Genomic DNA, 26,512 nt, shown 5'->3' with positions numbered 1-26,512 from the left:
ATTCAAGATCGAGGCTGAAGTTGGTCACTAGGCTGAGGCCAGGCTGGCCTTGGCGAGCTTGGAACGAGTCGCAAGGCTAGATCCACACGGCGCGAGGCTGAACTCCATGATATCGCCGGTCACACGTAGCTAGACGGCAAGAAGTGACTCAAATTATCATATAACTAGTTGCATGGCTATCTCCTCGGGGTATAGTAAATCAATAGTCGCAGAGATCGTTCCTGCACTTTCTTCACAGCCCTCTCTCCCCACGCGACCTCTCGCCTGTACTGAGGGAACGGCACCATCGTTTCTATCGCCATCCTCAACGGAGCAGCAACACATTTCGGTCCTTGATCGAGCATGTCACCCTGCAAGCTGTATTCAACGGACTGGAGTATGTTGCGACAGGGTGCGGCGAAGTCTGCTCGATGTTCTAACGGTGGAAAGTGGAAGATGTTGTCGACCGTATTTGTCAAAGACCTAGATCCACTATCCGCATCTCCTTGTGCAAAGGCCCCAGCCTCCGCAAAGTTCATCTGCAATTCAGTCATAACTCCATAGAGCAGCCACAAGCCCTGCCACAACATAGCCTGGACCCCCCAATAAATGATGATAGTGTTGGCGATGGAGAGATCGGGGAAATGGAATGCCACCGGAAATAACATGCCATCATTCGAGCAAAGGTCGAGACTTTTATCTCTTGCTAGTTCCGGCCAATATAGTGGTCCGTCATGGCTCTTCTCCAAGCAATCATAAACCGACTGTAACTCGGCATCCAGCTTCCAGCATTTTCGGATCATCTCAGTCGCAAGCTGCAACTTGCCCAGAGGGTCCATATGTTCGAGCATCTCGCCCTGTCTGCGGAGATCTGGAGCACAAGTGAGAAAGTCGTAAATCCGATCGTAAGGTGTTTTAGGTCTAACTCTCCAGGGCACCTCTTGCCACAGCGGCTCTCCAAGGAAGGAAGGCTCGCCGAGGTCCAGAGAATAGAGAATCTGACTTTGGTCAGCAGCTCGCTACTTGATCTAGGTCACAGATGACTCACGCCCTGGATCCTGAAATGTACAAAGACTGAATGTCCCAATCCATCCATGTGTGCCTCTGCACCGCGGAGTTGGATCAGCTTCTGGCAGCCAAGTGTATGACTAATGTATCCATGTTTCGACTGATTTGGACATTGGCTCATCTCATACATGCCTAAAGCCACACAGGCAGTAAGAGTTTGATCATGGAGCATCAAGTCTCGGTCCCACAGCGCTAATTGAACTTCGTGCAGAGCTTCACGGTAAAGCTTCAGGCTCTCGTGAATAAGCCCTTCATCAGAATAGACTTCACCGAGCTTGGCGACAGCTAACGCCATCATTGAGACCTCTAAGGCCGGGGTGAGATCAGGAAGTTTGGGGATTTGTATCAGCCACACTCTCTGCTGCATGGGCCCAAGCCTGTTCTTTGACAGATGGTTATCCAGGTACTGGCCCAAGAGACGCTGTCGAAGGGCCGGGTTGGCATTGACTTGTGCTCCCAATCGAATAATAGATTGGACCGGGTCGAGATGATTGCCATTTGATGATGAGGAGCTTGTCAGTCCGTTGAAATCTACAGGGGTTCGCTGACTGTCGTGGGTATGTATTGTCGAATCAAGTGTAGATTCCCCATGCCCCGGCCGGGTCGAATCTTCGCCCTTAGGTGGCTGGTGAGCAATGAATATGGGGTATTTTCGGTACCCAGTGCATGTTCTGTTCGATTTAATGCATTGAGCACAAGAAGGCCTTTCCAGCCCACACTGTAGTGATAATAATCAGCGACACCCTTCTCATCGGTGCTCGGAAAATGACATGGCTTACCGCTATCTTCCGCTTCCTGCAGGTACCACAGCCACGAGCTCTTGCGATCCCAACCATGGAGTATCACCAAGTCGAATTCGGCTTGGAAAAGAGGTGTTAGTGCCTAGATGTGGTGGTGACAGCGAGAATCAAGAAGACAGCTTCTGAAGTTGCCAGTGTTCAGTAGATGCGCTTGGGAGAAAAAGGAGCATTTTGCGAAAACGAGGAGGTGAGGGCCAGGCAGCGTGCGTCAGATGGAAATACTTGTTCGACCCTAACCTTGCTGCACAAATGAAACGTGCGCAGGCGAACCTCATTTACTTTGAGATGCGTCCCCGAAGAATAGAAGTTGGTGTTGACGGCGGGTCGTCTGATGAGGAAAACGCCTGGTTCGCCTTGTGGGTTTTGTGGCAGTCGGCTAGACCGAAAAGAGATGATTGTGCGAGCCAATCGGAATTTGAGCTGAAAGGCACAATAAGAGGCTGAGCAGGGCAGGAGTACATCACAGGTATCAGGATCATATACAAGGCAGTCTTTTCCTCCATCCAATGCCCATGGGTTTTCTCTCAGCCAGAATGTGACTTGGGAAATGCAACCCAGGTCGACAGACGATGCACACCATCAGAGCTGCTGCGTCAAGGCTCCCTCTTGCCGTCGCAGCGCGGAAACACTCTGTGCAGCGGGCCTTAATTCTGTTTCCCTTTTTGTCTACCTCCCTGAGACGAACATGGTGTCTCCGATTTTTCCCAGCAGATGGTGTTGCCATCGCCCGAACCGCGAGCTTGTTCCAAGGTAGGGTTGCTTTGGGAGAAGCGGCGACATCGCGAGTTTGACAGCTAGTTTGACGGCTAGTTTGACGGCCCCAGGAGTCTCGAAATCTGAAGTCCTGGTTTATTCATGCTGCACTCTCTGTTGCATAGCTTTGCCAGATTTGAAACATGAGCTTGAACAAGGAAGAATATTGGGAGAAAAGGAGACAAGAAGACAGATTCAAGGGTATTTGCATGAAGCTGCATTTGCTGTCAGTTACCAAGTCCAGTCTAGGCCAAGAAAAGTTGAGTGGGATAGAGGTCCACCAGGAATTTCTGGAGATGGGTCTGTTGTCATTGCAGAAGAAATTGCTGCTTGAGATACAGCGGTTGATATTAAAAGGTGTTCGTGTAGAATGAGAGAGGAAGAAATTGATACTCCGCCGTATGAGTTTTTAGCACGTGACAACCCGCCAGACTACTGTGGACTATTTATGCCGAAAGCGCTATCTGGACGCTGCACTTGAACGCGTCAATTTCACCTGAACTTCCCACAGCATCACCACCACCATGTATCTCTCAGGCCACCGGAATCTCCTCCTATCTGCGCCGATAACCCTCCGAGAGCGATATGCCTCGAAATCCGTTGAGACGAGCCGCGAGTATCACAGATCTGCGCTTTACCCTGAGACGCGTCTTTGGCAAAGCCTCATTCCGACCACTTCAGGAAGAGATCATCACCGCTGTTGTGGATGGACATGATGTGTTTCTCTGCGCAGCGACATCCTTCGGAAAGTCATTGTGCTACCAGCTTCCAGCCGTTGTGTCCCTCGGAGTTACTGTCGTTATTTCACCCTTGCTGGCGCTGATGGACAACCAGGTCCAAGCCGCCAAGTCCTTGGGTATCGCTGTCGAGCGTATCAATGGCAAAACCGAATGGTCTGAAAAAGTCCGAATCGAGACGGACCTTCTTTGCGGACATCCAGAAACCAAGCTTCTCTATGTCACCCCGGAGCTTTGCGCACAGGACCGGTTTCGAAAGCTCATCATGAAAATCCACCGCCAGGGTCAGCTGGTGCGAATTGCTGTGGATGAGGCGCATTGTATCAGCGAATGGGGCCACGATTTTCGTCCGTGCTACAAAGATTTAGTATGGCTGAAGACCAACCTCACTTGTCCCACTGTGCCCATGACAGCAGTAACTGCAACTGCTACCAAACAAGTGCGAGAGGACATCTTCAGATATCTCGGCCTTGATATTGACAAAACCAAATGCTTTTCCACTTCCACTGCACGACCAAACATTCATTATGAGATTCAATATTTCTCAGAGTCGAATCCCAAGAACGAAGAGGACGACATGTTTCCATACCTACTATCAAGGCTGAACTTCATGTATCAGAGGCGGCTAATGCAGCTCAGACATCGGAAAGAGCAACTTCCAACAGCCGCCTTACCCCCGATCACAGGCATTATATATGTCCCGCTTCGTGCTACAGCAGATTGTCTTGCGTCAAGGCTGACCGCTGCGGAGATCCGAGCAAGCGCTTACCATGCCGGTTTAGACACCGAAAAACGGGAGAAAGTGCAGAGGACTTTTATTAGATATGCCACTTCGGACCCTCATCTATTACAAGTCGACGACAACCATAGTATGATGAGCTCGTTCAACATCATCTGTGCCACGACAGCTTTTGGCATGGGCATTGATGTTCCCACTATCCGTTTCGTGATCCACTACGGTCTTCCAAGGGGCATGGAGTCGTTCACGCAAGAGTCAGGGCGTGCCGGAAGGGACAACAAAGCAGCATTGAGCATAATTCTGTACACCAGAGAGGATAAAGAGCGGTGCGAGTATCGGGCAAAATGCGAGGCAGCTAAGGACAAAAGCCGGGCGAAGACTGAATCGCGGTTCGAGTCGCTGCGCAGGATTGTCGAATTCTGCGAGAACACCGACTTCTGTCGCCATACACTGGTCTCACAGTATTTTGGGGACAAGAGTGGCTCTGCGGAGTGTCACTTTGCGTGCGACGTCTGCAAGGAGGGCCCAATCAAGCTGAAGAAACGCAAAGAACGAGGACTGGCCACTGAGGCAGAAGCCATGGAATTCACACAGAGGGAACCGATTCTGGATTATGAGTCCGAATAATGAGACAACAGCCGTAACGAAATTTGATACCCATGAGATATGATATCGGAGGTGCAGGAAGACCGTGGTACGACAAACAATATGGAAGTTCTGACCTTGTCAGTGGTTACGTGTTGGGCACAATAGCAGTTTCGGTTTTAATATTCAAGGCCCCCGGCACTGCACCAGAAAGTAAGGTTATATACACAATCCGAAACCACTGATGAGCCCATGCCTTTGTCCATCATCGACTAGCTCTCGCAAGGCGTTAGCTCTTGACATTGTAATAACCTCCCCCGAAGTCCACTAGCCAGGCCTTCTCTATCTTGGAAATGTCCTTGATGTACACCTTCTCTCCGGTCTCCAACAAGTCGTGAAAAACCACATACTCCGCTTTCCGGTTGAACAGGAGAGATGTCGGGTGCGCGTACATGGTGACGTTTCCCGACACGGATTTGAACGTGCCATCAGGCTGCATTTTTGCGGCCTGCGAGAAGTAGCCAGTCACGAGGCACTTTAGGATATTGGCGGCTTTGTCCTTCTGCTGGATGCTGACAGATGTGGCTACTGGAAAGTCGTCCACTTTGACGCCCAACCTCTCCAGATATCGCCTCAGCTGATTTCGGATGCTCACAGCTCTTTGCATCGACTTGAAGTTCAGATGGTGCTCGTGACACCATCTCGCCTCCTTTTTCCCCTTCGTCACAAACGCCTGATAGACATTCAGGAGCGTGAGTTGATCGCCTTCCTCGGCTGCGAATTTCCGTCTGGAAGAGTCCATCACCCTTTTCTCTCCACTGTGATGGAACCACACGTTGCCTTGTAGCGAGGTCATAGCCGCGAGGGTCAGCATCTCGTTCTGACAGTCGAATTGTGACGAAGAGGAAGCAAGGAGACATTTAGCCATCATGGGTGGGATGGCACTAAGCTCGGCCATGCGTGTTCCCAAAGGTGAGGTGAGTTTTGCATAGTCGTCCACCGCGCCTAGAGAGTAGAGCAGATCGAATGCGCGGATGAGGAGTTGCGAGGGCGGCGGTGAGAGAAAGTCAAAACGCACGATGTTGTCGATGCCAAGTGCTTTCAGCTGGAGGACCACGGGGGCGAGATTTGACCGTTGGATCTCTGGGGTGGTTGTTGCGGGTAGTGATGAGTAGGATTGCTGTGTGTAGAGCCGGAAACATTTGCCTGGTCGCGTTCGTCCTGCGCGGCCAGCTCGTTGGGTTGCGGAGGCCTTTGACGTGGGAAAAGGTGTCAAAGTCTCAATGTTTGTATTTGGGTTGAACGCGCGAAGTTTCACAAACCCACAATCAACGACGTACACGATCCCTGAGATGGTGACGGATGCTTCCGCGATGTTCGTAGCAAGGATGACTTTACGGGTATTCTCCGCGGCTTCGGAGAAGACGTACATTTGATCTTCTGTGCTGAGGCCGGCATAGAGCGGGAGAGGCTGGAGAGCTTGTGCTTGTGGGGGTAGTGTTGATGCCAGGTCCGAAAGCTTTTGCACGGCTCTTTCGATTTCTTCTCTGCCCGTCAAAAACACAAGAATATCACCAGGCGGCTCCTGTTTGTGGATAGTAAAGGCTGTCTGTACGGCTGTCTCCAGATAGTCGTCCGTCGGTTGATCAAGGTAAAGGATATCCACGGGATATGTCCGACCTTCGATACTGACGATTCGACATTGTTGCTCACTGTCGGGAGTATCATGATCCCTAAAGAAATCGGCAAACCGTTCCGCTTCCAGCGTTGCACTACTAACGATGATTCTCAATTCCGGCCGCCGTTTCTTCACCTTTTTCAGTAGACCAAGCAGGATGTCGGAGCTGAGTGACCGTTCATGAGCTTCGTCGATCACGATGACGGAATATCTCGTGAACAACGGATCAACCAAGGCTTCTCGCAGCAGCATGCCGTCGGTGAGAAATTTTATTCTGGTCTTCGCGGACGTGACATCTTCAAAGCGAATTGAGTAGCCAACCTGTTCACCCAGTTGACACCTCATCTCCTCGGCGACGCGTGTGGCCACGGTAGTGACGGCGACTCTTCTGGGCTACCCACAATGGTCAATATATTCTGCATCTTGCGAAGGGCTCAACTTTCCGACCTGCGTGACCGCGATACATTTCCCCTGGGCGCACCATCCTGCCTGTTCCAGATACTGAGGTAGCTGAGTCGTTTTCCCACTACCTGTTTGACCCACTAACACAGTGACCTGATGTGTTTCAACGGTATAGAGTAGACTGCTTCTGTGTCTGGTGATGGGTAGTAGAGTCGGGGGCGTGTACAATGCCGGGATGAAAGACAAATCGAAATCTGACATGGCGCTGACAGGATTGAGAGGTCATACCCAAAGGCTCCCAAACGAATCATCTCTGCCCTAACTCACCGGCGTTCAATCAAGGAGTGGACAGGGCGACGAAACACGGGCTGCCGTCGAGAATTGATATTCGCACCGCCACAGACGAGTCCGCATTACGCCACTAACAACGTCATCGCAGCCACTGCCAAGTGGCCAGCGCAAGGCAGGCATAATTCCGACCCCAGCCAGCTGCTCGTGGAAACATGTGTCGTCTCAAGTCTTGATTTACCGAGCTGCCTGAGATAATGCTTTCGTCTTTGCTCCGTGAGAAGCCCATCTAAAGTCACAACTGCAGAGAAACCATTTCAGCCCTCAGCATGGCCAGCAACGATCCCGTAAGAGATGTACCCGATCCTGCTTCGTATGTGATCTCTCCCTAACACGATGCAGCCGTCGCCAGTCTCACCACTGAAAGCGTCCGACGGGCCCCCAGAATCTCCAACTACTGCTCGGCCCCTGGATTTCGACAGCGACCAAGAAACTGGCGTCATCGAGACGAGTACCGCATCCAAGACAGAGTTGCCATCGCAGCCTAAACCCCCTCCCAAAGACGACGTTGCTCCACCAAAACCCCCGCGACCTATGTCTCCGCGAGAGCAGGCAGAGCTCACATTGAAGGAAGCTTTTCCTACGATCGAAACGGGCGTCATTCGCGCAGTCCTCACCGCGAGCCGAGGAGAGATAGAACCTGCGTTCAATGCCCTCCTCGGGATGACAGACCCTGAATCTCAGCGAGAACCAGAGCCCTTGCCCCCAGCCAAACCTCCACGTCCCGCTCGGCAGCAATCTCCCACGTCTACGAAGCTTAGCCAACTAGAAGCAGATGAGCTCTACGCCAGACAACTGGCTGAAGAATACAGTGGCGGTGCCGGCGTCGATAGACAGCAACCGAGGCGTCGGGATTCGGGCGGAAGATACAATGAAAACTTGCCAGGCTCACGGGTAGGTCGACCAGGGGCAAGCCCGAACCCTGACGACGTGCCGTGGCGGAGCTTTATTGATGGTTAGTCTATGTTTATTCGCGATTTCGACACATACTTACATTTTGTGCGACAGACGATCTTCCCGAGATCCGTGACAATATCCGAAAAGGTTTCATGGAAACGCAGAAGACCGTGAACAGCTGGATCAGCGCTTTCAAGAAGAAGATAGACGGTGATGACGATGACGCCGAGTTTACACAAGGTCAACCACCTCTCCCTGCCCGGCCGTCAGCACAATCGCCATTCACAGGCCGCCGGAGTGCCGAGATGCGTCGCAGTGCAGACCTCCAACGCTACGATGCCGATATGCAGCCTATCGGCGATGACTTTTCTAAACTAGAGCTTCGTGATGGTGAAGCCCCGCCCCGCACATCGAGCCGGCCCATGGCCAATCCGAACCTTTTCCGTTCCGCAGGTGTCCAAGGACCAGATCGTCGACCGTCGCCAGGCACGAATCGCAAGGTTTCCTTCCAAGATGGCCCACCAGAGGAGATTAGGGACATGTATAGCGCTTCGCCGAAGCCTGCGGCGGCGGCGACAACGAAATCGAGCAAATGGCAGCCCCTACAAAGTATCGACCCAAGCCCTGTAGCGGAGAACGACCCTTTTAGCTTGGGTGACAGCGACGAGGAAAAGGATGCCAAGGTGATTACGTTAAAGGACGATGAGACAGATGTCAAGAAGGATGAGAAGAAAGCCAATGATGAAGAGGGGCAGGCTAAGAAGGCCACGGAGGCTGCGACGAAGGAGACTATTGAGGCAGAGTCAAAGTGAATGGATGTGGGCTTGCACGGCCGGCGGTTTGGAGAGACATGGAAGTGAGAAGGATATTTCACAGATCCCGTATCAGATCGAAAGGCTAAATACCCTGTGCCATGATGAAATGATAGAATTGACTCGATCCGACCCCAATCCGATCTTATTCAAATGTATTTGGCTGATCAGCCAACGGACCTTGTGAATGCGGAGACGCATTATCATCCAGACCATTCATTATACGAGAGACATGCCACCATCCTGTACCAAGTTATATGGATCGGGCTCTCTCCGCCTGGCCACTTCCACGTGCCTCTTGAGGAGAGTCGGGCTCGTTTTTCCGTGTCTTCAGATTTTGACATCACCTGCCTTACCGGTGCTGCCTACGGCGTCCATCATCCATTCGATCCTCTCCTGGATCAGCTTGGTGCCATCCTCCATGAACTCGGTCAGCGGGGTGCGGCCGGCCTTCTGGCGGGCGTACTCCTCGTACTTCCACAGGACGATCTGGTTGACGTTCAGGCGGGTCATACCGGCGGCGACGCACTGCTTGAAGATGTCGGCGGTAAACTCGTTGGTGCCGTGCATGACCAGGGTGACCTTGCCGCGTGAGGCCTCGCGGATGGCGGCCAGGCGGGGGAAGTCCAGCTTGATGTTCTCGACGCCGTTGTAGGGCCCGTGCACGTTGCCGATGGCCGGGGCCAGGAAGTCGATGCCCGTACGGATGAACTGTAGGGCCTCGTCCGGCGTGGTCAGGATGCCCTCGAGGTCGCCCGTGTCCTGCACACCGGCCTCGCCGCCGTTGATCCGGCCGGGCTCAGCCTCGGTAGCGATGCCCAGATCGTGGCAGTACCGCACCAGCTCGGTGGTGCGGGCCAGGTTCTCCGCCTTCTCGTAGTGCGACATGTCGACCATGATGCTGTCGAACTTGCCCGTCTGTGCCGCCCGCTTGATTGCCTCCTCGCTCTGCGCGTGGTCCAGGTGCAGCGACATGGGCACCTTGGCGCTCCGGCACACGTCCGCCGCCAGGTTCACCATGTTGTCGTACGCGTACTCTTGCGCCCACGGGAACAGCAGGATCTGGCAAGGCGAGTTCTTGGCCTCGGCCGCCTTGCGGCACGCGATGATCGCCTCGAAATTGTAGCACACCACTCCGGGGACCCCGTACCCCCCGGCCTCGGCCGCCTTGAGGATGCGCACCGAGATGTTTTGTGACAGGTCCGGCATTCTTGTATGAGGGTGTGCGAAGGGAGATTAGGGGAGGAGGAGAGGAAGGTGGACAATTAGACGGAGGGGTGGAAACGCTTTGGGTTCGTGTCTGGTGTTTCTCAGCGCAGGGGAGTCAATGTAGGTAACGTTGTTCTACCGATGCTTCTTAGATGGGTGGTGCGTTCTTCACTGTTCTTTCTAGACAGGATCACTGGCAACAAATGATTCTTGTGTAGTAGCGGCAACAGGAAGTAGTATGAAGCGAAAGGAATAGGAGACGGAGTAAGTCTTGTCTTCACGAGATGTGAACCTAGCCAGGTCTCCTTCCAATTGCCGAAAAGCCCTGTTCTCACCCACGCCCTAGATTGTTCCGGAGGCTCAATCAACACGCGGTTTGTTTGTCCCACCGAATTCACTGTAGTGAGTCGGCAACATGCCGTATGGTATGGGCAGAGAGGAAAACCCAAACAGCCAGCCCAATCCAGCCCTCATCCGCCCGCCCATTTTCTCAATAATGGGTCTGGTACAATGATGGAAGAATGATGTCGTTTCGGCGTTTTCTCCGCATGCGGGGCAGAAACAAACGTGGCGGCGGCACCAGGAACAAATTTAGCGGGAGGCATTTTAATCGTCTCTCCTTTCTCTAGTACCAGGTACAAGTACTGTGGACGGGTTCCAATTCATCTATATTCTGTCACAATCATATCTTCTGGCACTGAGAGACACCAGACCCTGAGTCCAGAAGAACGCTCCTCCCACCTACCTTGCAAAGATACCTAGTGACTTTCCCCTATCATCGACCTAGCTCGCTGGGACGCGCTCGACCGGCCAAGATCGGTGTCGACACCGATGGACGAGAAAGGCGCATACATGGTTGCGCCACAATGGGATCCATATGGTGGCGATCGGGGCTGGTAGACTGTACACCTCTCGACCTTTTTCCGCAGTAGCGTGATGCGACATGGACACATTTCCGATCATAGCCATGGGGAAGAGCCTCGCCACAGGGAGCATCCTGGACCCGGGTTTTGGAATTTCAGTCGAGCGATCAAGGTCAAGGGCAAAATTTCAGAGCTGGAGAGAAACGAAGAATGGATGTAGGTTGTTGATAGAGAGGATTTGGGGAGGACGAGGACTTTTTTTAACACACAACATGTGGCATGTGGCCAAACTACTACTACTCCTTCGCAAGCCTGGACTCTCCATCCTCCCACGATCCTGCTTGACCATCTCTGCCTCATCCCACTCTTCGCTCCTCGCTCACTGCTCCTTATCCTAGGACAAGCGTTCTTGCTCCTCCATATACTCAATGTACTCGCGCACCGACTGTTCGAAACTATCCGGCTTCTTCATCCCTAGCTTATACGCTAACGAGTTGTCGTACTTGACCGCCCACGTGTACAGAATCTTCGCGATGGGCTCGTCGTGTTCCTCCTTGACGTACTTTAGTTTATCCTCGCCTCCGACCTTGGCCAGGGCGTCCATCATGTCTTGGATCGTGACGACGTGACCCGGCGCGTTGACGACGCGCTTGTGGCTGGGCAAAGCGTCCGAGGGGAGTGTGAGCGTGTAGACAAGATTGTGAATCAGCGTCTTTGGCGAGCACACGTGGCTTGGGAATGCTCGGTCCTTCACGGGCAAGACACACTCCTTGCCCGCCAAAGGCTCGCGGATGATGCCTGAAATAAACGCCGAAGCCGCCGGGGCTGGCTTGCCCGGCCGTACAGTGATGGTGGGAAATCGGATTATGAATGCATCAATGTAGCCCCTCCGGGTCATGTCGTTGATGAGAATCTCGCACATGAACTTGGCGGCGCCGTAGGAGCCTTCAGGCGTAGGGAGAACGTCTTCGGTTATCACTTCTGGCAAGGGACGGCCGTAGACAGCGCCGCTGGACGAGTAGATGACTCTCAGACCAGGGCGAACCTGTCGGATTGTCTCGAGAAGCAATCTCGTCGATTCCAGGTTGACGCTCATGCCCAGATCGAAGTTTGCTTCCGATCCGGCGGACATGATGCCATGGAAGATGTATGCCGCGTCCAGATCCGGCGTGACCACGCTGCGGTCTTTCAGCAGGTCCGCTTTGACGCATGTTGTGTTTTGTGGATTCTTGGCCCCTTTGGGCACAGGGACGTCAATGATGTCTGTGAGGATGACCTTGTGGTCTGGGTTGGAGAGTAGTTCGCGGGCGAGGAATTGGCCCAAGAAGCCACCTGCTCCTGTGATGAGAATCTTCATCTTGAACCAAGAAACAATATGTTGTAAGATGCCCGAATCGTATTCAATTCTGTGTCCTCCTCTTTGGTTCTGTTGTGTTCCTGTTGACCTGGACTTCGGTATTGGTATGGTAGAGTGAATAGATGCTTCCTTCTTGACTTGTTCTCAATGGATCCTGTAGAAATTAGCTTGGTCTCGGCAGCTCACAGATATATTGCTTTTCAAGCACTGTAATTATCAAGAAATAACAACCTTCCTCGAGGACGGGGTTCCTGCCGCCAGAGACAGTTGTATTATGACTAGTAGTGATCCAGATTCCTCCATGTTTTGGAGAAAAGTGGTCGGGACGCCGGTCTGTTTCGCCGGTGGCTGAAAACATGGTGAGGGGCCACGCCTAGCGACCATCGACCAGCGGGGCACCAACGAGGGCCAAAATTGGCGCAGTGAAGCTTCGGGTCATCTTGGGACGAGCAAAAGGACGAGAAACTTGTTCATCATCATAATTCTCTCCCCTCAAAGAACAGAAGTCGAGAAGTGTTCCCAATGCTGAACGTGGACCTCATCTCGTCTCATCTCACATCAAAGAAAATACATTGCTTGTCCTTTTCACATAAACTATTTGCATACTAAGCCACAATTTGACTGTGCTCTGGCGCGACATGGAAATCCGACCCTTTTCATTCTGCGTTTGACTTGTGTACACTTTCTGCTTCTCATGATTGCTCCGCACCCAAGCTGGGTCGGAGTCGAGGCTCACTTCACCCCTTGATTTCCGTGTGCCAGGCTAAGTTTCCAATCCAACTCCCGTTTTTCCGCTGTCCAGTCATCAAACGGCTTACAACTTGGCCACAGGCTGTGATGATCCCACAGTGGTGATCTCGTTGTACAGGAGACTGCGAAGGAAAGGATTAGTTATGCTCATACAATTCGGAAAGAGAAGGGAAGAAAAAAGGCATACCTCGTCAAGAAGTCGGCATAATCTTCGCCAGTCACTTGGCTCTCGAAATATCGGGCTGCAAGCTGGTACTTGTTGCCCTTAGGTGCCTTGGACGACAGTTCGTCGGCCTGCTCCTTCAGCAATCTCAGAGCGTAAGCCTTGTTGACAGTGTGGCCATCGGCGGTCTTGACACCGTGTTTGACCCATTGCCACAACTGCGAACGGGACACCTCGGCCGTTGCAGCGTCTTCCATAAGGTAGTTGATGGGTACGCAGCCAACGCCGCGGAGCCAGCCTTCCATGTATCCAAGACCAATGTTGAGGTTCTTTCTGATGCCATCCTCCGTCACGGTTCCGGGCATGTTCATATTAAGAAGGTCGTTCTTGGTGACATAAACTTCTTCGCGACGCTTGAAGAGCTGGTTCGGGGTGGGCATGTGCTTGTTGAATACCTCAGACGCAATGGCCGCTAGAGCAGGGTGAGCAACCCACGTCCCGTCGTGGCCAGCGCGGACTTCGCGCAGCTTGTCCTGTCGGACATTCTCCATGGCTTTGTCGTTGGCCTCTGGGTTGTCCTTGATGGGGATTTGCGCGGCCATACCACCCATGGCATGCACACCACGGCGATGGCAGGTCTTGATGAGCAGACGCACATAAGCGTCCATGAAAGGCACGGTCATGGTGACGGCGGATCGGTCTGGGAGAACAAAGTTGGGGTTCTGGCGGAATTTCTTGATGACCGAGAAGATGTAATCCCACCGGCCGCAGTTGAGACCAGCCGAATGGTCGCGGAGCTCGTAGATAATTTCATCCATTTCAAAGGCGGCAGTGATTGTCTCGATGAGGACGGTTCCTCGGATCGTGCCTCGTGGCATACCGATGTAGTCCTGGGATAGATTGAAGACATCGTTCCACAATCTCGCCTCAAGATGAGACTCCATCTTGGGGAGGTAATAGTACGGCCCAGTGCCACGCTTGACCAGCTCAAAGGCATTGTGGAAGAAGTACAGGCCGAAGTCGAACAGAGAGCCAGAGATTGGCTCACCGTCGACAGTAAAATGCTTCTCTTCCAAGTGCCAGCCTCGAGGGCGACACAAAAGGGTAGGCAAAACGCGATCTATGCGTAGCTTGTACTCTTTTTCTCCTTGCTTGAAATCGACCTGCCTGCGGATGGCATCGTAGAGGTTCACCTGTCCGGAGACCTGGTTATCCCAGGTGGGTGCTTGGGCGTCTGTTGCAGGCAAAACCAATCAGCAGCTGCTGATTTTAGTAGGGATTCGTCGAATATCTCACCTTCAAAGTCAGCCATGTAAGTCCAGACGTTGCTGTTCAAAGCATTGACGACCATTTTCCGATCCGTTGGTCCGGTGATCTCAACCCGGCGGTCGATGAGTCCGGGAGCCGGGGGAGCACCTTTCCAGGCGTCATTGTCGCGAATGTGCTTGGTTTCGGGGAGGAAATCTGGCAAATTGCCCTTGTCAAGCTCCTGTTGACGGATCACTCGTCTCTGGAGCAGAGCTTTGCGGGTGCCGTTGAAGGTCCGGTGGAGGAGGGCGAGGAAGGCAGTGGCCTCGGGAGTAAGGATCTTGCGGTACGAGTCCTTGACGGCGCCATTGATGGCAACTCCTTCGTTGATGCTTTCGATGCTGGCCATTTTGGCTGATGGATAGGGTGTATTCGAGGAGGATGAACGCAAGAAGAGGAACTGAGTTGGTCAGAGGCGGGCACCGAGGCATGGGAGCTGGGGAGGTTGATATAATACTATACGTCAGAGCAGCACAATGCCCGAAACCGTTAGAGGCACATTGTCGACGACTTGTCCGCGAGGAGATGTGCCCGTTGACAGGTCCCTCGCCATGCAGCCCAATCACTGGCGTTCCAGTGGGTTCCGCCCATCCACCCAAGCCCAGGAATGAGGCCAGAGGAGCCCACGGAGCCGGGGCATGTGGGTAAGATCAGCTACAAGAATCAGTCGACGACAAAATCATTTGCCTTGTGTGGGGTAAAGGCGTCACCTCTGCATCTGCCCTTTTTCCCTTTACTCCGGCCGTCTATCTGTCGCTCTGTTGCCCTTAGGGGCTGAAGATCCTTTGTAATTTTCGAAGTCTTTGCCGTCATGTTATTGACGGCGACAGCATGCCCATTACACAGTCAAATCTGTTTCCACATTGCCAGGCTCGGAGCAAGCAAAGGTGCACATGTGATCCGGCGAACCACGGACTCCATGATCCCGCCAGGGCTTTCGAAGTGCCGAGGTTCGTCTGGTCTTCTTGGGCCACTGCGGTTCCCAGCGGTGGCGCGAAATCATCCGTTGCCCTGAGTGCAGGCCCCGATCTATTCCGAATCGTGAGGACCTGAGCAGATTCGCGAGTTTCACTAGTCTGTATGTAGCCACCTCTTTTCCCTGTGAACAACGGCAAAGTTGAGGCTTCTCTCAGACATCTTTCCTAGGTGTATTGCCACGCCCCGATGTCAGGGGTATCAAGAGCTAAAGGATCGAAACCAAGGCACTGGGATGTATTGCCACGAGGTGCCGTGATGTTCTTCTGTAACAATTGATCAGCCTGTTCCGATACTGAAAGGCAGGAGTGACGACTCAGTGCAAGAATGGACTGAACCAGAAAGGAGGACAGCTTACCAAGTTTGCGAAGACTTGCCAGGCTCCTCCATATGTAGGACACGCAATCAAGCCTGATGCCCCAAATGCCCTCAGGTCCAACCGTCCAATCGTCGCTCCCGGGGCCTTTGAGTATGTGAAAGGACATTGGAGCGATCCTTCAGGCATTAAACTCGAGTGCGCTTGGGTGTAGCCAACCTCGCCGCTCGGCGTCACATACAAATATTGACCACCAGGAACAACAGCGCCCTGCATTTTATTAGTGAAGCTCTCAATATCGACAGAATCATCTCACCATCGCGCAAAGAGAAAGCACTGTTTGATTTCCCGGTGGACATCCTCCAACCTCTTCTACCTCAGCTGGACAGTATGACACGGTGTCGCCTCCAAGGTAGAAACGATAGCCGGCAGCGTTCATGGGCAGCAGGTGGATTGGAGAAGCAATTCGAGAAGCAGTGACGGTGAGCCATGAGGTTGGAGTTGTCAGTGGACCCGTGGTGGTAGCGCTTGAGCTCGAAGTAACTGAACTGGTGACGATGACGGTTGCGGTTGCGGTCACCGTGCTGGCCAAAGTGACGACGGTGTCACTTGCGCCAATATTACTGTCTGTCTCGACGCAGGGTGTTGTGCTTGCTTGCGGATGAGGCGAGGCAAAGATGGCCGCGGAAAAGTGAGAGATGGCTATGAGAGAGCGAAGCCGCCACATGATTGAAAGATTTGATTATCTGGACAGAGAAGGACTGAACGAGATGCCACTGAACCTTTGGCAAGAGAAGAGGACGACATTGGTGAGAATGAGGAGGAGCAACTGGAATTTATGACAAAATGATGGACCGATTAGGGAGTCTCTACTCTCGTGACGGTTGCACCTTCACATTCCTCTCCACTATGCCGACGGGACCTCACAGCTTCCTCCATCAGATCTGGTGCGACTTTCCATTTCTTGAAACAACGTCCCACGTTGTCATCCGCCCGATCTTTGGTCCTGAACCGACCATCTGGATCCTTCTCGCGTGTTACAGTAGCACCTTTGGTCTGAACCGTCAGCTTCGTCTATTCCAGTCCATGGGCTTCCACAGTGACCTGCTCTGTCCGTTCCCCCATCCGAGTCGCACAGACACGCCGAGTTGCATACTTCCACACGTCTTTGCCGATTCCTTGACTGTTCGAGCGTATCGTCCAGCATCTTCGCTTTCCTTGATCGCTGCCTGGTCGTCCGCCACCTTTCGATTGCTCCGCGACTTCTCCTGAATCAGAACATATGCTTTGGAAGACTTGAGGTGCATTCATGATGCTCAGTTTGATCCAATTCAGCTTCCTTATCGATGGCTGTGTAGTTACCAAACGCGGTGGAGATGCATGTCAATTGCCATCTCGGATAATGGCATTGACACTTGGGAGTTTTGGATGAGAGAATACAAGATGATTTTGACCTGTTCGGAGATCAGCCTCCAGCAATGGTGCGCAGTGTCACTTCTGAGGACGCAGCTGCTGTGGTTGCTTTGGAAGCAGATCGGGGTCAAGATTTGGGCCTATGAGACGATCAAAGAGCAGATACCGGAGCTATGGGCCAGGAACCAGGCAAACAAGGTTGTCAATTGCCATCTCAGGCAGACAGACACTCATAACAAGGCTCCAGACGCCATATCAACTGCATCTCGCCCCAGAACTTGGATGCGTCTTCGGTTGTTTTGCCAGTGAATCCATGCCAATCCCTGCAAGAGCGAGTCGGCCAGATCATCTTGCTTTGACATTTTTGTTGCATCAGCTCGCCCGCGTTGGGAAGCCTTATTAACGCGGGATACATAATCGGACGCTGTCTTCTGGACGCCCTTTCCGACACAGACATCTAGGCTGCCGTCACGGAGTAGATGGCCAACAAGATCAATTTTTGCTTTCTTTATCTGGCGACCAACCAGCTTGTTCTCTTTCGAGCCCAGCAAGCCCTGGGATACCTCAAGCCAATAACGGTTGACTCGGGGAGGCTGCATTGGCTCTATGCTTAGCTGCAGTTTGTGCTCCTCGACCAGAGTCCGCAGAACGGAATAAAGCATGCCTTCAAAGACGCCGACCCTGAGGGTCCATTCTTGAACCGCCGATTGGCCACCTGAGCGAAATCTTTGTCTCTCAATCAAGACATGATTGGGTTGGTAAGCCTCTAACATGTATTTGACAAGATGGTATGCGTGCCTGGCGTAGTCAATAGGCTCGAATGATTCTTTGCTTGCTTCAGCTGGGTTGACTGCCGTGGTTGTGGATTTCTCTAATGCTGAGCACGGGCGGCCGCTTGTGGTATCCAACGACTCTGCCACTGCTATTCGACGCCATGCTTGCAGTGTTGGCATGCTGTACTGTATATGCTTCAGCGGCCGCGTGGCCTCTTCAATCGGGGCCGTGAGATGGGCAAAGGCCAGATTCCTGATACCCATGTCTATACTCAGAAGACTCAAGTTGGGCACCCTTCTTCTGCTGTCTCCATCTCTTACAGTGTTGGAGGTTGCGTGACGGATGGCTTCTATACGTGCAAGCTTTGTTCCGGAGCATGGTGTGCCCAGAGCTGTTGCGAGTCGATGTAGCTTGTTCAGTGTAAGCTCTTCCAGCCATGGTTTTGGAGCGATCATGGCATGATGGATGCTGATGCAGCAGTTTCCGGGAATTTATCTGAGTCTCTCATCAGACACCTTAAGGACTTTCTTCGGTCAGGATGTGGGAAGACAAAAGACAAATCACATACAGGTTCAACAGCCGAACTTGGTGCGTTGGATGTCCAGTCAATTGAACGCTCTCGACGCGTCGCGTTTTGACTGCGCGTCATTCAGTCATTTTATCATTTGTCATTTCACACTCGGTTGGGCTCTTCAGTTTCCACATTCACCTCCCATGATATTCCATCAACGCCTCCTGGACTTCTAAACTTCTAGTCTGAGATGCTGGTCCTTCCTTACACTTCAAGGACTCCGCGATATCTTACGCTCCCCTCGTCCAGCTTCGTCATGGCATCCGTGACGCCTTTCTGTGTCATAGGAAACTTTTCGATGACCGGTTTGACTGAATGTTCCGCCGCGAATCTCAACATCGCCTGCACGGATTGTGGGTGAGCTCCCCCAGAACCGATTATTGAATAGCCGTATATGATAAACGGCAAAACCGGGACTGGAATGTTATCCATGCTGATGGTGAGCGGGAAGATTTTCGCAAATGGCGCCAACACAGGAAGATATCTATGCTTTGTGAGCATCCTTCTCAGTCTCCTGGCCCGGCTGAGGTCGAAACTTACAGTGAGAGATCAGGTAGCACCGAAGTCGTGATCAACAAGCAGTCGACCGGCTCGATTCCTTCGAACTTTGTGACTCCCTTGGTGGCGTAGAATTCTCTGGCGCCAAATCGGAATGCTTCTTCCTTCTTGGACTCGGTTCCAGAGAAGACAACGGCCTCCATGCCCATTTTCGATGCAAACTGAATAGCCAGATGTCCGAGTCCACCGATTCCGATGATCCCGATGCGATCACCTGCTTTGAACCCGTGCTCATATAGCGGGCCCCAGACAGCTGTTCAACACCTTAGCAACGAGTTTGCCAAAGGCGGACGGGGCGAAGTGGTGAGCTTGGACTTACTGGCACCACCACACATCAGTGGCCCTGCGGACTCGGAAGCGATCTCGTCTGGGATCTTGAAGAGCGCGCTGACATCCCAAGCGACACCTGTGCCAAAGCAACCTTGGTCCAAGTTGGCGGTCCCAAATTGTTCGCTGTTCTGACACTTGAACTGCCTACCTACAGTGAGGGTTAGCTCCATGCATCTACTTGATCGAAGACGACCACTTCCGCAGGCCTTGTCAAGGTGCTTGCAAGCGAAGAGCCACTCCCGGGCTAAGAAATCACTCACCAGTCAAGCAAAATTTACAATACCCGCACGTTCTTTGGAGCCACCCCATTCCAACGCGATCACCGACTCTCAAGTCTGAGAGCTTCTCAACCAGACTTCCCACCTCCTTGATAACGCCGACGCCTTCATGGCCCAGTCCTTGGTCGGCATGCCGGTAATGAGAATCAGTTCCGCAAACTCCACAGTGTGATAACGCAACTAGAGCTTGTGTCGGGCCTACTTCACGGTGACCCTTGGCCTCCACGATCTCCCCGGATTGGGAACCCTTGAAAACTTTGAAATCGATACCCATAGTGAGCTGTCTCGAACAAAGCAGCGCCTTTCGAGTAGTGACTTGGTTGAAGAAACAGAGTTGTTGAACTGCAGGAAAATAACAAGACACTTTGCCCCCTTTTATACCATTGTTGATCACCAAGTTGTTCATGTTTGTGAACTTCTGGTTTCCATCACGCCGGTTCCAAGACAGGACAGTTGAATAATCATGCTCTTGCTAATCAAGCTGCATTTTCTCTCCTGTCATGGATATCCACACGGACTGTCGAAGGGTACAGAAAAACGGGTCTATATCTCAGCCTCCATTGGACCGCCCAAACCCTGACTACAGTCCGCAGAGAGTCTGAGTGGAAGATACAACCATTGCTCATCGTGCGGCGGCATCTCTCTAGGCAACAGAACTCTTGCGAACAACTCATTTCGATTAGAGTTGTGACTTGGACCGCGACCTTTGCAAATTACCCGATTCGGAAAGAGGCAATTGATACACATCCATTGGTCCAACTCAACCCAAGAATATGTGGCTTGCGGCCAGATGATATTCCTGACTAACGTCTCAGAGGCGCATCACCTATGTCGCTCAAATTGAAATGCAGACCAAGCACCAATTATAGCAAGTCCAAGCAGCATAGACAGACCAGTGCGATATCTCATCCACCCCGATCACCGCTTTAAGCGCATTACCAATGGTACCATGCTGTTCTGCATCCTGGGCACCTTGCATCAAGTGGCTTGAAGGTATGGACCCTGATCAAGTCGGAACCATGGTCGTCGAGAAGTTTCGAGGAAGATCCCCTGAAATTCATTCCTGTGAGGCACGCAAGACAGCCCGCTGAAACATAGGTTATGTTCTCCTAGTTGCTATGTAAGTCGATTCGAGTCAATTTATTCGGCTGCTGACAGCCGGCTTGCATAACACCATATCGGCTGGTGTCGAACGAGCGAGAAGTCCGCAGAGATTTTCAACGAAGCCGGGCAACGCGGCAGCCAAAGGTCAATCTCTGCGCTGAAGCCGTCGCAGTTCATCCAAAGGAGGAATTTCTTCCAGTATTCCTGGGTGTAGCTTGTCCCAAAAGATCCCACACGATGGTTTCTTCAGCAGCACACCCTCTTTGGCAATGTCAATAATCGTGGTTGGTGTAACAATACAGTCGCACACCGTGTCGAAGACTTCGGGTCTCAGCTCCTCCTCCAACACCTGGCAGTCATGCACGACAGCAATGCACGGAACAGAAAAGCTGACAACTTTGACGGTGGTCAAGATGCCCCATTCAAGGTCAAAAAACCCATGTCCTTTCCCGAATCGAATGCCTTGATGATTGATGGCTCCCGTCCCAGTAACCATCAGATCTACCCGAAGCCCAAGCTGCTGGATTTCCGCGAGGCTCAGGGCCTTACCTTAGACCAGGTCGTTCCATGGCATCCAAGAGGCAGGCAAGTTTCCTCGCTTCAGGCGTCACGATCACCGCGGGATCAAGCAGCTAGAAACCGCGTCTGATGGCGTAGGTTGTTACCAAACATCTTTTTGCCATCTTCCAAAGCTCGCAGGCGAAACTGTTCCAAACAGTTGTCCGGGGTGATGAAGATAACCCGCGCATCAGCATAGCAGCGCAATGAAACCGGTCTTTCAGTTGCGGCATCAGAACCTTCGAAATCTGTTATGAAGCTGGAGAAGCCATAGTGAAAGCGCGAGTCGGGATTGGCAACTTTTCGCGAACGTGGCCAAACCAGTTGTCGAATTTGGTCCTTGTCTTCGGATGCCATACTTGCCACTCAACAGTGCCATCGGGTACCTCCCCGTTGGAAGCCTTTCAGTGAGCCAGGTATGGCTCGAGCCTTAGTCAAGTTCTTCTGACTCGAGGAGGTCAACGACCGTGGAAAAGCTCCTCCGCACGCACTTGTCCACATGTCCACTTGTGCGGGGTCCATCATGGCGCAATTACTTTGACGGCAATGAATACTGCGATTCTCAACTTCTGCGATATCGTTTAGGCGCCAAACCTTGGTCAAAGCCATAGATGTCCCGATTTGCGGCGTCGCGGCGTACCCCTGAACGCAATGGTGACTGGTTGGTAGGACACCCTCGTGAGGCAAAAGGGCTTGTTTAGAAGCGCCCGGCCCGCTACGCTCTTTAGCCTCGTCCATCATCTGCGCAAAATCCATGAGGCTCCGCATCTCAAAACGCTCACTGTTATCAAGGAGCTATTGAATCTTTCGCAGTTGGTGGCTCCACTGGCAGAAGTCCTGACACCATCCCCACTGACAAGCAGAAGCAGGGATTCTTCTCCAACCTGGAGCAGTGTTCCGTCCCCAATCACATCTACTTCCTGGATACCCAGATGTCGTGTAGGCTATTGAAGGTGTATGGCCTCGGTTTCTTCAACATCCCGGCGGAATTCCAGAGATTCTGCGGAGATGGGCCTTTGTCCTTGTGGACCTTGTTGACTCTGCTGGGTTGACATGACTCGTACTTGGGGTATATTAATATTCGCAAGAATCCCGGTCCCGGACGACCTTGATTCGAATGCAATCGAAGACGCCCGTCAATCTTCGGCCAGAAAAGCCTTACGCCCTCTCAAGAAATCGGCTTCTCGTCGCATGCTTCCTCACCTGCAAAGATGAGAGCGCTTATCAATCTCCGAGGCCGGAGCCTCTACTGGCTGATGAAGTTCATCTGCGGAACATCCTTCATGATGTATGGATATGATGCTGGTGTGCTCGGTGGTGTGGTTCTACACAAGGCCTTCCTGGACGCAATTGGCAATCCCACGGGTGAATGGGTCATACCGTGGATTTCCAGCTCCTACTCGTTGTCGGCATGTATCACCTGCTTGATCGTTGCCACCTTTGCCTTCAAAATTGGCCGGAGAGGGACGATTCTTCTGGGCAATGCCGCCGCCGTCATCGGCTCCATCATCCAAGCGACCGCCAACTCGGTGGCACAACTCACCGTCGGGCGCATCATTACTGGCTTTGCTATCGGCTGCATCTCCAGTGCCGTGCCCACCTACTTGGCCGAGACAGGAGTCGAAATAGGAGATCGTGGCCCGGCCAATGCATTCAATGCCATAAGTGAGTCGAGCCCGTTTGGGGGCCTATGCTTCTTTCCCGAATCTTTCGTGCCCGTCCACAACCATCGACCACTCCAGCCACCAATGCTAACGGTGTCCTGCAGTGCTTATTAGCGGCGTTCCAATAGCCTACTGGATAGACTACGGCTGTATCAAGTCGAACGGACAGTGGAGCTGGCGTGTGCCGATTGCTTTTCAGTGCATATTTGCGCTCACGGCGGGACTGTGCATGCTCTTCTTGCCGGACACACCGCGATACTACTACGCGAAGAACCGGCACGCGGAGGGAGACGACGCGTTGGAACGGCTGAACGACGCCCCCATCGACTCGGAACAGGTCCAGAGGATCAAGCGCGAGATTCTCATCGCCATCGAAGCAGAAGAGGAGGCCAAGTCAAGTCTACACTGGAAGGCGTTTACGACGAGCGGCATCATCGACCACACGCCCATGAAGATCATCCGACGGCTGTGTATCTGCTTCTGGCTCCCGATGATCAGGGAGTGGATGGGCTCTTCACTGCTTGCCTATTGGAGTACTGTTGCACTTCTCCCCAAATAGCGCGTGTGTTCTCAGGCTAACCCTGGTGGAAAAACAGGCTCCGTAATCCTCAGCCGAGTCGGCGCGGCGCCCTCGCTCGTCAGCCTGCTCGCGGGGATCCTCAACATCTGCTTCGCACTGGGCTGCGTCCCGCTGTACTTCACGATCGAGAAAGTTGGACGGCGGTCGGTGCTTATGTATGGCGCCTGCGTCATGTCGGTGCTGATGCTCATCTTCACCGTCCTCCAGGCCGTGCCTGCGACGCAGTCCATCCAGTGGGCAGGGATCGGCATCATCTTCGCCTTCCTCTTCGTGTTCGGGTACGCCTGGCAGGGCTGCGTGTGGCTGTACTGCTCCGAGATCGCGCCGCTCGAGTACCGGCACATTGGCGGCGCGTTCACGGGGTTCGGCGAGTGGCTGATGACCTTCATCACCGTCTTCGCGGGCCCCATCGGCCTGACCAACGTGGGCTGGAAGTTCTGGCTGTGGGTCCTCAGCGGCAACCTCGTCGCCGTCGCCTTTGTCTTCTTCCTGTGCCCCGAGACCGGCGGCAAGACCCTCGAGCAGGTCGACTTCCTGTTCTCCACCAGCGGCTTCGTCGCCGGCTTGAACAAGGCCGAGCGCGATCTGGAGGAGGACGAGGAGGGCGCCGCCGCCAACGAGCGCTGGATCGAGCTCCAGGGAAAGACTGCAGAGCAGCATGTCGAGGTCAAGGGATAGGAGATGCGCAAGGCTGAACTAGCGCCGAGCGCCAGTGTCCCTCTCTTCCTCCCAGAGCTTAACGAAGTGGCAATCTTTCAAGTCTAGCGGATGATCATTGAGTGCGGGAATGTTTTGTCGGATTCAAGCGCGAGCCGGGACGCGTCACTTATCGCAGAGCGTAGAGTACAGACTTTGAAAGATTTCTATACTGGGAATTGGGACGTCTCAATATTCAATAGTTCGGTGCACAGGGCATACCGTGTCAATGGCATTAAGGCCTATTCCTAATGGGATGTACGTCGACTGAGAAGCCGGAAGTATGCTTTCGACTCTATATCACTACTTGTTGACCTGTATAGACTGTCGATGTCCTGCATTTTCATATGACTCGAACGAGGAGACAAGAGTGTGAATCAGACTGAGCAACTAATTTTCAAATCCTTGACGTACGTACGCGGGATTCCCATGGCTTCAGGCGATCGTTCGCCCAGAGACTTGTTCCTGAAAGGCCAAGTTCGACGGGTCAAAGGCCTCTGGCCTTTCATCATCTCCCTTGATCTTTCCACCACCCTATATCCCATTTCTCATGTGAGGCGTAGATGTCGCGGCACGCTCGAACCCCTTCTTTCAGTTCTGCAAACAACTCCAAGCTTGTCCTGATTACAAAGAAGGGGAATATGGCTCGAAACTGCCGTAGATGGGGCCACCTACATAGCAACATTTCGATCTTCAGTATCTGGAAGATCGTCTTTTGAAACGGCCAGGGTCGACTCTTTGTAAAAGCATCTGTCTCTGGTCCCCACGCCTCTTTCTGTTATAGTAATAGCATCATCATCGCCGAATTCTGAGAAGATTCTGTGTCGTTGCTGAGATCTTGACCCGAAATGCAACACACTATTGAAGTGACTTAGATTCGGTGTCTGCTTGATTGACCCCCAAAGCGATGATGTCGAACCAGAGGCGCCTAAGACGTAAGGCTCGATGCGTGGGATTGTTTAAGCATTCCTACCGCCGTAGATTCACCGACCGATGAAATCCAAGAAGGAAGCAATTACTAGTCGTGCGGAGGGCGAGGCGTACCTCAAAACTTGTTTCGTCGAGGCGCCTGCGTTTAAAGTTGTGTTGAGCGTATGCCGACTGCGCGTCTCAGTCTTTAGTGGCCTCAATAGATTGGTTCAGGGAGTCTTTTTTCACGCCATGTGTGTTGGCAAAGTCGTCATATGGCAGCCTTCTGATCCTCCTTTCAGGACAGAGGTGTTGATAGTTGTAGCAGAAGATTCCAATCACGATTTTATACTCGTAGATGCTTCCTCCTTTTTCTCGAAGCTGAATATTGGCAGGCTCAGAAAGCTCGTTTGGTACGGAAACAAATTCAAGAGGAGCGTAGAAAGAGTCGCTGAGAGTCTTGTGTGAAGTCTCTGTGACATGCTCCAATAGAATGAGCCGGTTACGGAGTCTGAGATGGTGTTAGTAAAGAGCTTGAAGAATATGGGATCGGTGCCTTTTGTTTTTTTGTTGTTGTTTTTTTGTGAGGGGAATAGAGCTCGCATTGATAATGATGGTAGGGAGTTCAAGGAGAAGATGTTCGACAAGGATCAGGCGGGAAATGGTGAAAGTCGTGATTTCAGCATCGAGGAGGATTGGACAAGACATCATCTAAAAGACACCAAAATGTATAGCCTTGTTCATTGCCCCAGAGCCAGAAAGGACAGCTCTTTCATTTCAAAGCGGCATCATGAGTCACAAACATCCCAATGGGTTGGGCGACGGAAACCACTTCCAAATGTTTCCTGGAGCAAATGACAAGGTGAGATTGACCGAATGCTTCGAGGACGGAGAAGTAGACTGGATGGTGCCCTGACAGCGTCACCTTCCATCACCACTGTGCCTCTATCATCTCTTCTTTGCAGGTACGTATTCTCAATGACTTGAAGAAGGGTATTCGCATGTGAACGGGGCCGAGAAGGTGATTTCGTTCAGTCGAAAATGCAACAATGCAACAACTAGGTTCGATTAGTTCGAAATATTCACGACTCATTTTCGTCGAACCTCTTGTCTCTTAAACATCTCAAATCAATCTGCTTATCCTCCACGAGCATTGAATGTTGTATGAGCGCACAGCAAGTGTTCTGAATGTCACCAGAAGCCATGGATGTCTTGTGCGAAGGTTTCAGGGCAAGGTTTTCTCGTCGGATCATCATAATCTCAGGGCATAAGTCGGACGATTTTTTTTTTCAATTCTCGAGAGCAGCCCGAGAGCCAATGTTGGGGGGGGGGGGGGGG

General features: G+C 52.5%; 10 protein-coding genes across 10 annotated transcripts; 3 read left to right on the top strand and 7 right to left on the bottom strand.

Annotated features, from left to right (window-relative positions):
• Positions 1-150: 150 nt before the first annotated feature.
• PV07_06449 (uncharacterized protein) lies at positions 151-2,181 on the bottom strand. Its single transcript, XM_016393427.1, has 3 exons — positions 1,827-2,181; positions 1,028-1,765; positions 151-977 (listed from the first exon to the last, which is right to left on the bottom strand). Exons 1-3 carry the CDS (start codon positions 1,881-1,883, stop codon positions 177-179), a joined length of 1,596 nt encoding a protein of 531 aa, XP_016246846.1. The 5' UTR covers positions 1,884-2,181; the 3' UTR covers positions 151-176.
• Positions 2,182-3,126: 945 nt separating this feature from the next.
• PV07_06448 (uncharacterized protein) lies at positions 3,127-4,914 on the top strand. The gene has a single exon (XM_016393426.1). The coding sequence runs from the start codon at positions 3,186-3,188 to the stop codon at positions 4,701-4,703; it is 1,518 nt and encodes a 505-aa protein (XP_016246845.1). The 5' UTR covers positions 3,127-3,185; the 3' UTR covers positions 4,704-4,914.
• PV07_06447 (uncharacterized protein) lies at positions 4,818-7,100 on the bottom strand. The gene is made up of 2 exons (XM_016393425.1): positions 6,787-7,100; positions 4,818-6,732 (listed from the first exon to the last, which is right to left on the bottom strand). Exons 1-2 carry the CDS (start codon positions 7,000-7,002, stop codon positions 4,951-4,953), a joined length of 1,998 nt encoding a protein of 665 aa, XP_016246844.1. The 5' UTR covers positions 7,003-7,100; the 3' UTR covers positions 4,818-4,950.
• Positions 7,101-7,251: 151 nt separating this feature from the next.
• Positions 7,252-8,956, top strand: PV07_06446 (uncharacterized protein). Its single transcript, XM_016393424.1, has 3 exons — positions 7,252-7,376; positions 7,432-8,044; positions 8,098-8,956. The coding sequence occupies exons 1-3, from the start codon at positions 7,359-7,361 to the stop codon at positions 8,796-8,798; spliced, it is 1,332 nt and encodes a 443-aa protein (XP_016246843.1). The 5' UTR covers positions 7,252-7,358; the 3' UTR covers positions 8,799-8,956.
• PV07_06445 (uncharacterized protein) lies at positions 8,850-10,427 on the bottom strand. Its single transcript, XM_016393423.1, has 2 exons — positions 10,147-10,427; positions 8,850-10,098 (listed from the first exon to the last, which is right to left on the bottom strand). Exon 2 carries the CDS (start codon positions 10,005-10,007, stop codon positions 9,129-9,131), a length of 879 nt encoding a protein of 292 aa, XP_016246842.1. The 5' UTR covers positions 10,008-10,098; positions 10,147-10,427; the 3' UTR covers positions 8,850-9,128.
• Positions 10,428-11,107: 680 nt separating this feature from the next.
• PV07_06444 (uncharacterized protein) lies at positions 11,108-12,522 on the bottom strand. The gene has a single exon (XM_016393422.1). It carries the CDS (start codon positions 12,225-12,227, stop codon positions 11,265-11,267), a length of 963 nt encoding a protein of 320 aa, XP_016246841.1. The 5' UTR covers positions 12,228-12,522; the 3' UTR covers positions 11,108-11,264.
• A 182-nt stretch (positions 12,523-12,704) lies between these two features.
• On the bottom strand, positions 12,705-15,050 carry PV07_06443 (malate synthase, glyoxysomal). The gene is made up of 3 exons (XM_016393421.1): positions 14,437-15,050; positions 13,165-14,374; positions 12,705-13,099 (listed from the first exon to the last, which is right to left on the bottom strand). The coding sequence occupies exons 1-3, from the start codon at positions 14,795-14,797 to the stop codon at positions 13,042-13,044; spliced, it is 1,629 nt and encodes a 542-aa protein (XP_016246840.1). The 5' UTR covers positions 14,798-15,050; the 3' UTR covers positions 12,705-13,041.
• A 210-nt stretch (positions 15,051-15,260) lies between these two features.
• PV07_06442 (uncharacterized protein) lies at positions 15,261-16,560 on the bottom strand. The gene is made up of 3 exons (XM_016393420.1): positions 16,056-16,560; positions 15,782-16,009; positions 15,261-15,689 (listed from the first exon to the last, which is right to left on the bottom strand). The coding sequence occupies exons 1-3, from the start codon at positions 16,464-16,466 to the stop codon at positions 15,591-15,593; spliced, it is 738 nt and encodes a 245-aa protein (XP_016246839.1). The 5' UTR covers positions 16,467-16,560; the 3' UTR covers positions 15,261-15,590.
• An 815-nt stretch (positions 16,561-17,375) lies between these two features.
• On the bottom strand, positions 17,376-19,937 carry PV07_06441 (uncharacterized protein; the record flags this gene model as incomplete). The annotated part of the gene is made up of 5 exons (XM_016393419.1): positions 17,376-18,394; positions 18,706-18,981; positions 19,038-19,308; positions 19,375-19,533; positions 19,646-19,937. 5 exons carry the CDS (start codon positions 19,935-19,937, stop codon positions 17,383-17,385), a joined length of 2,010 nt encoding a protein of 669 aa, XP_016246838.1. The 3' UTR covers positions 17,376-17,382.
• A 2,207-nt stretch (positions 19,938-22,144) lies between these two features.
• On the top strand, positions 22,145-24,565 carry PV07_06440 (uncharacterized protein). Its single transcript, XM_016393418.1, has 3 exons — positions 22,145-22,990; positions 23,094-23,522; positions 23,586-24,565. The coding sequence occupies exons 1-3, from the start codon at positions 22,537-22,539 to the stop codon at positions 24,245-24,247; spliced, it is 1,545 nt and encodes a 514-aa protein (XP_016246837.1). The 5' UTR covers positions 22,145-22,536; the 3' UTR covers positions 24,248-24,565.
• Positions 24,566-26,512: the final 1,947 nt, after the last annotated feature.

The sequence above is a fragment of the Cladophialophora immunda genome (assembly GCF_000835495.1).
Source record: "Cladophialophora immunda strain CBS 83496 unplaced genomic scaffold supercont1.4, whole genome shotgun sequence".
NCBI classification, from domain to species: Eukaryota; Fungi; Ascomycota; class Eurotiomycetes; order Chaetothyriales; family Herpotrichiellaceae; genus Cladophialophora; species Cladophialophora immunda.
This window is presented reverse-complemented; position numbering and strand designations above follow the sequence as displayed.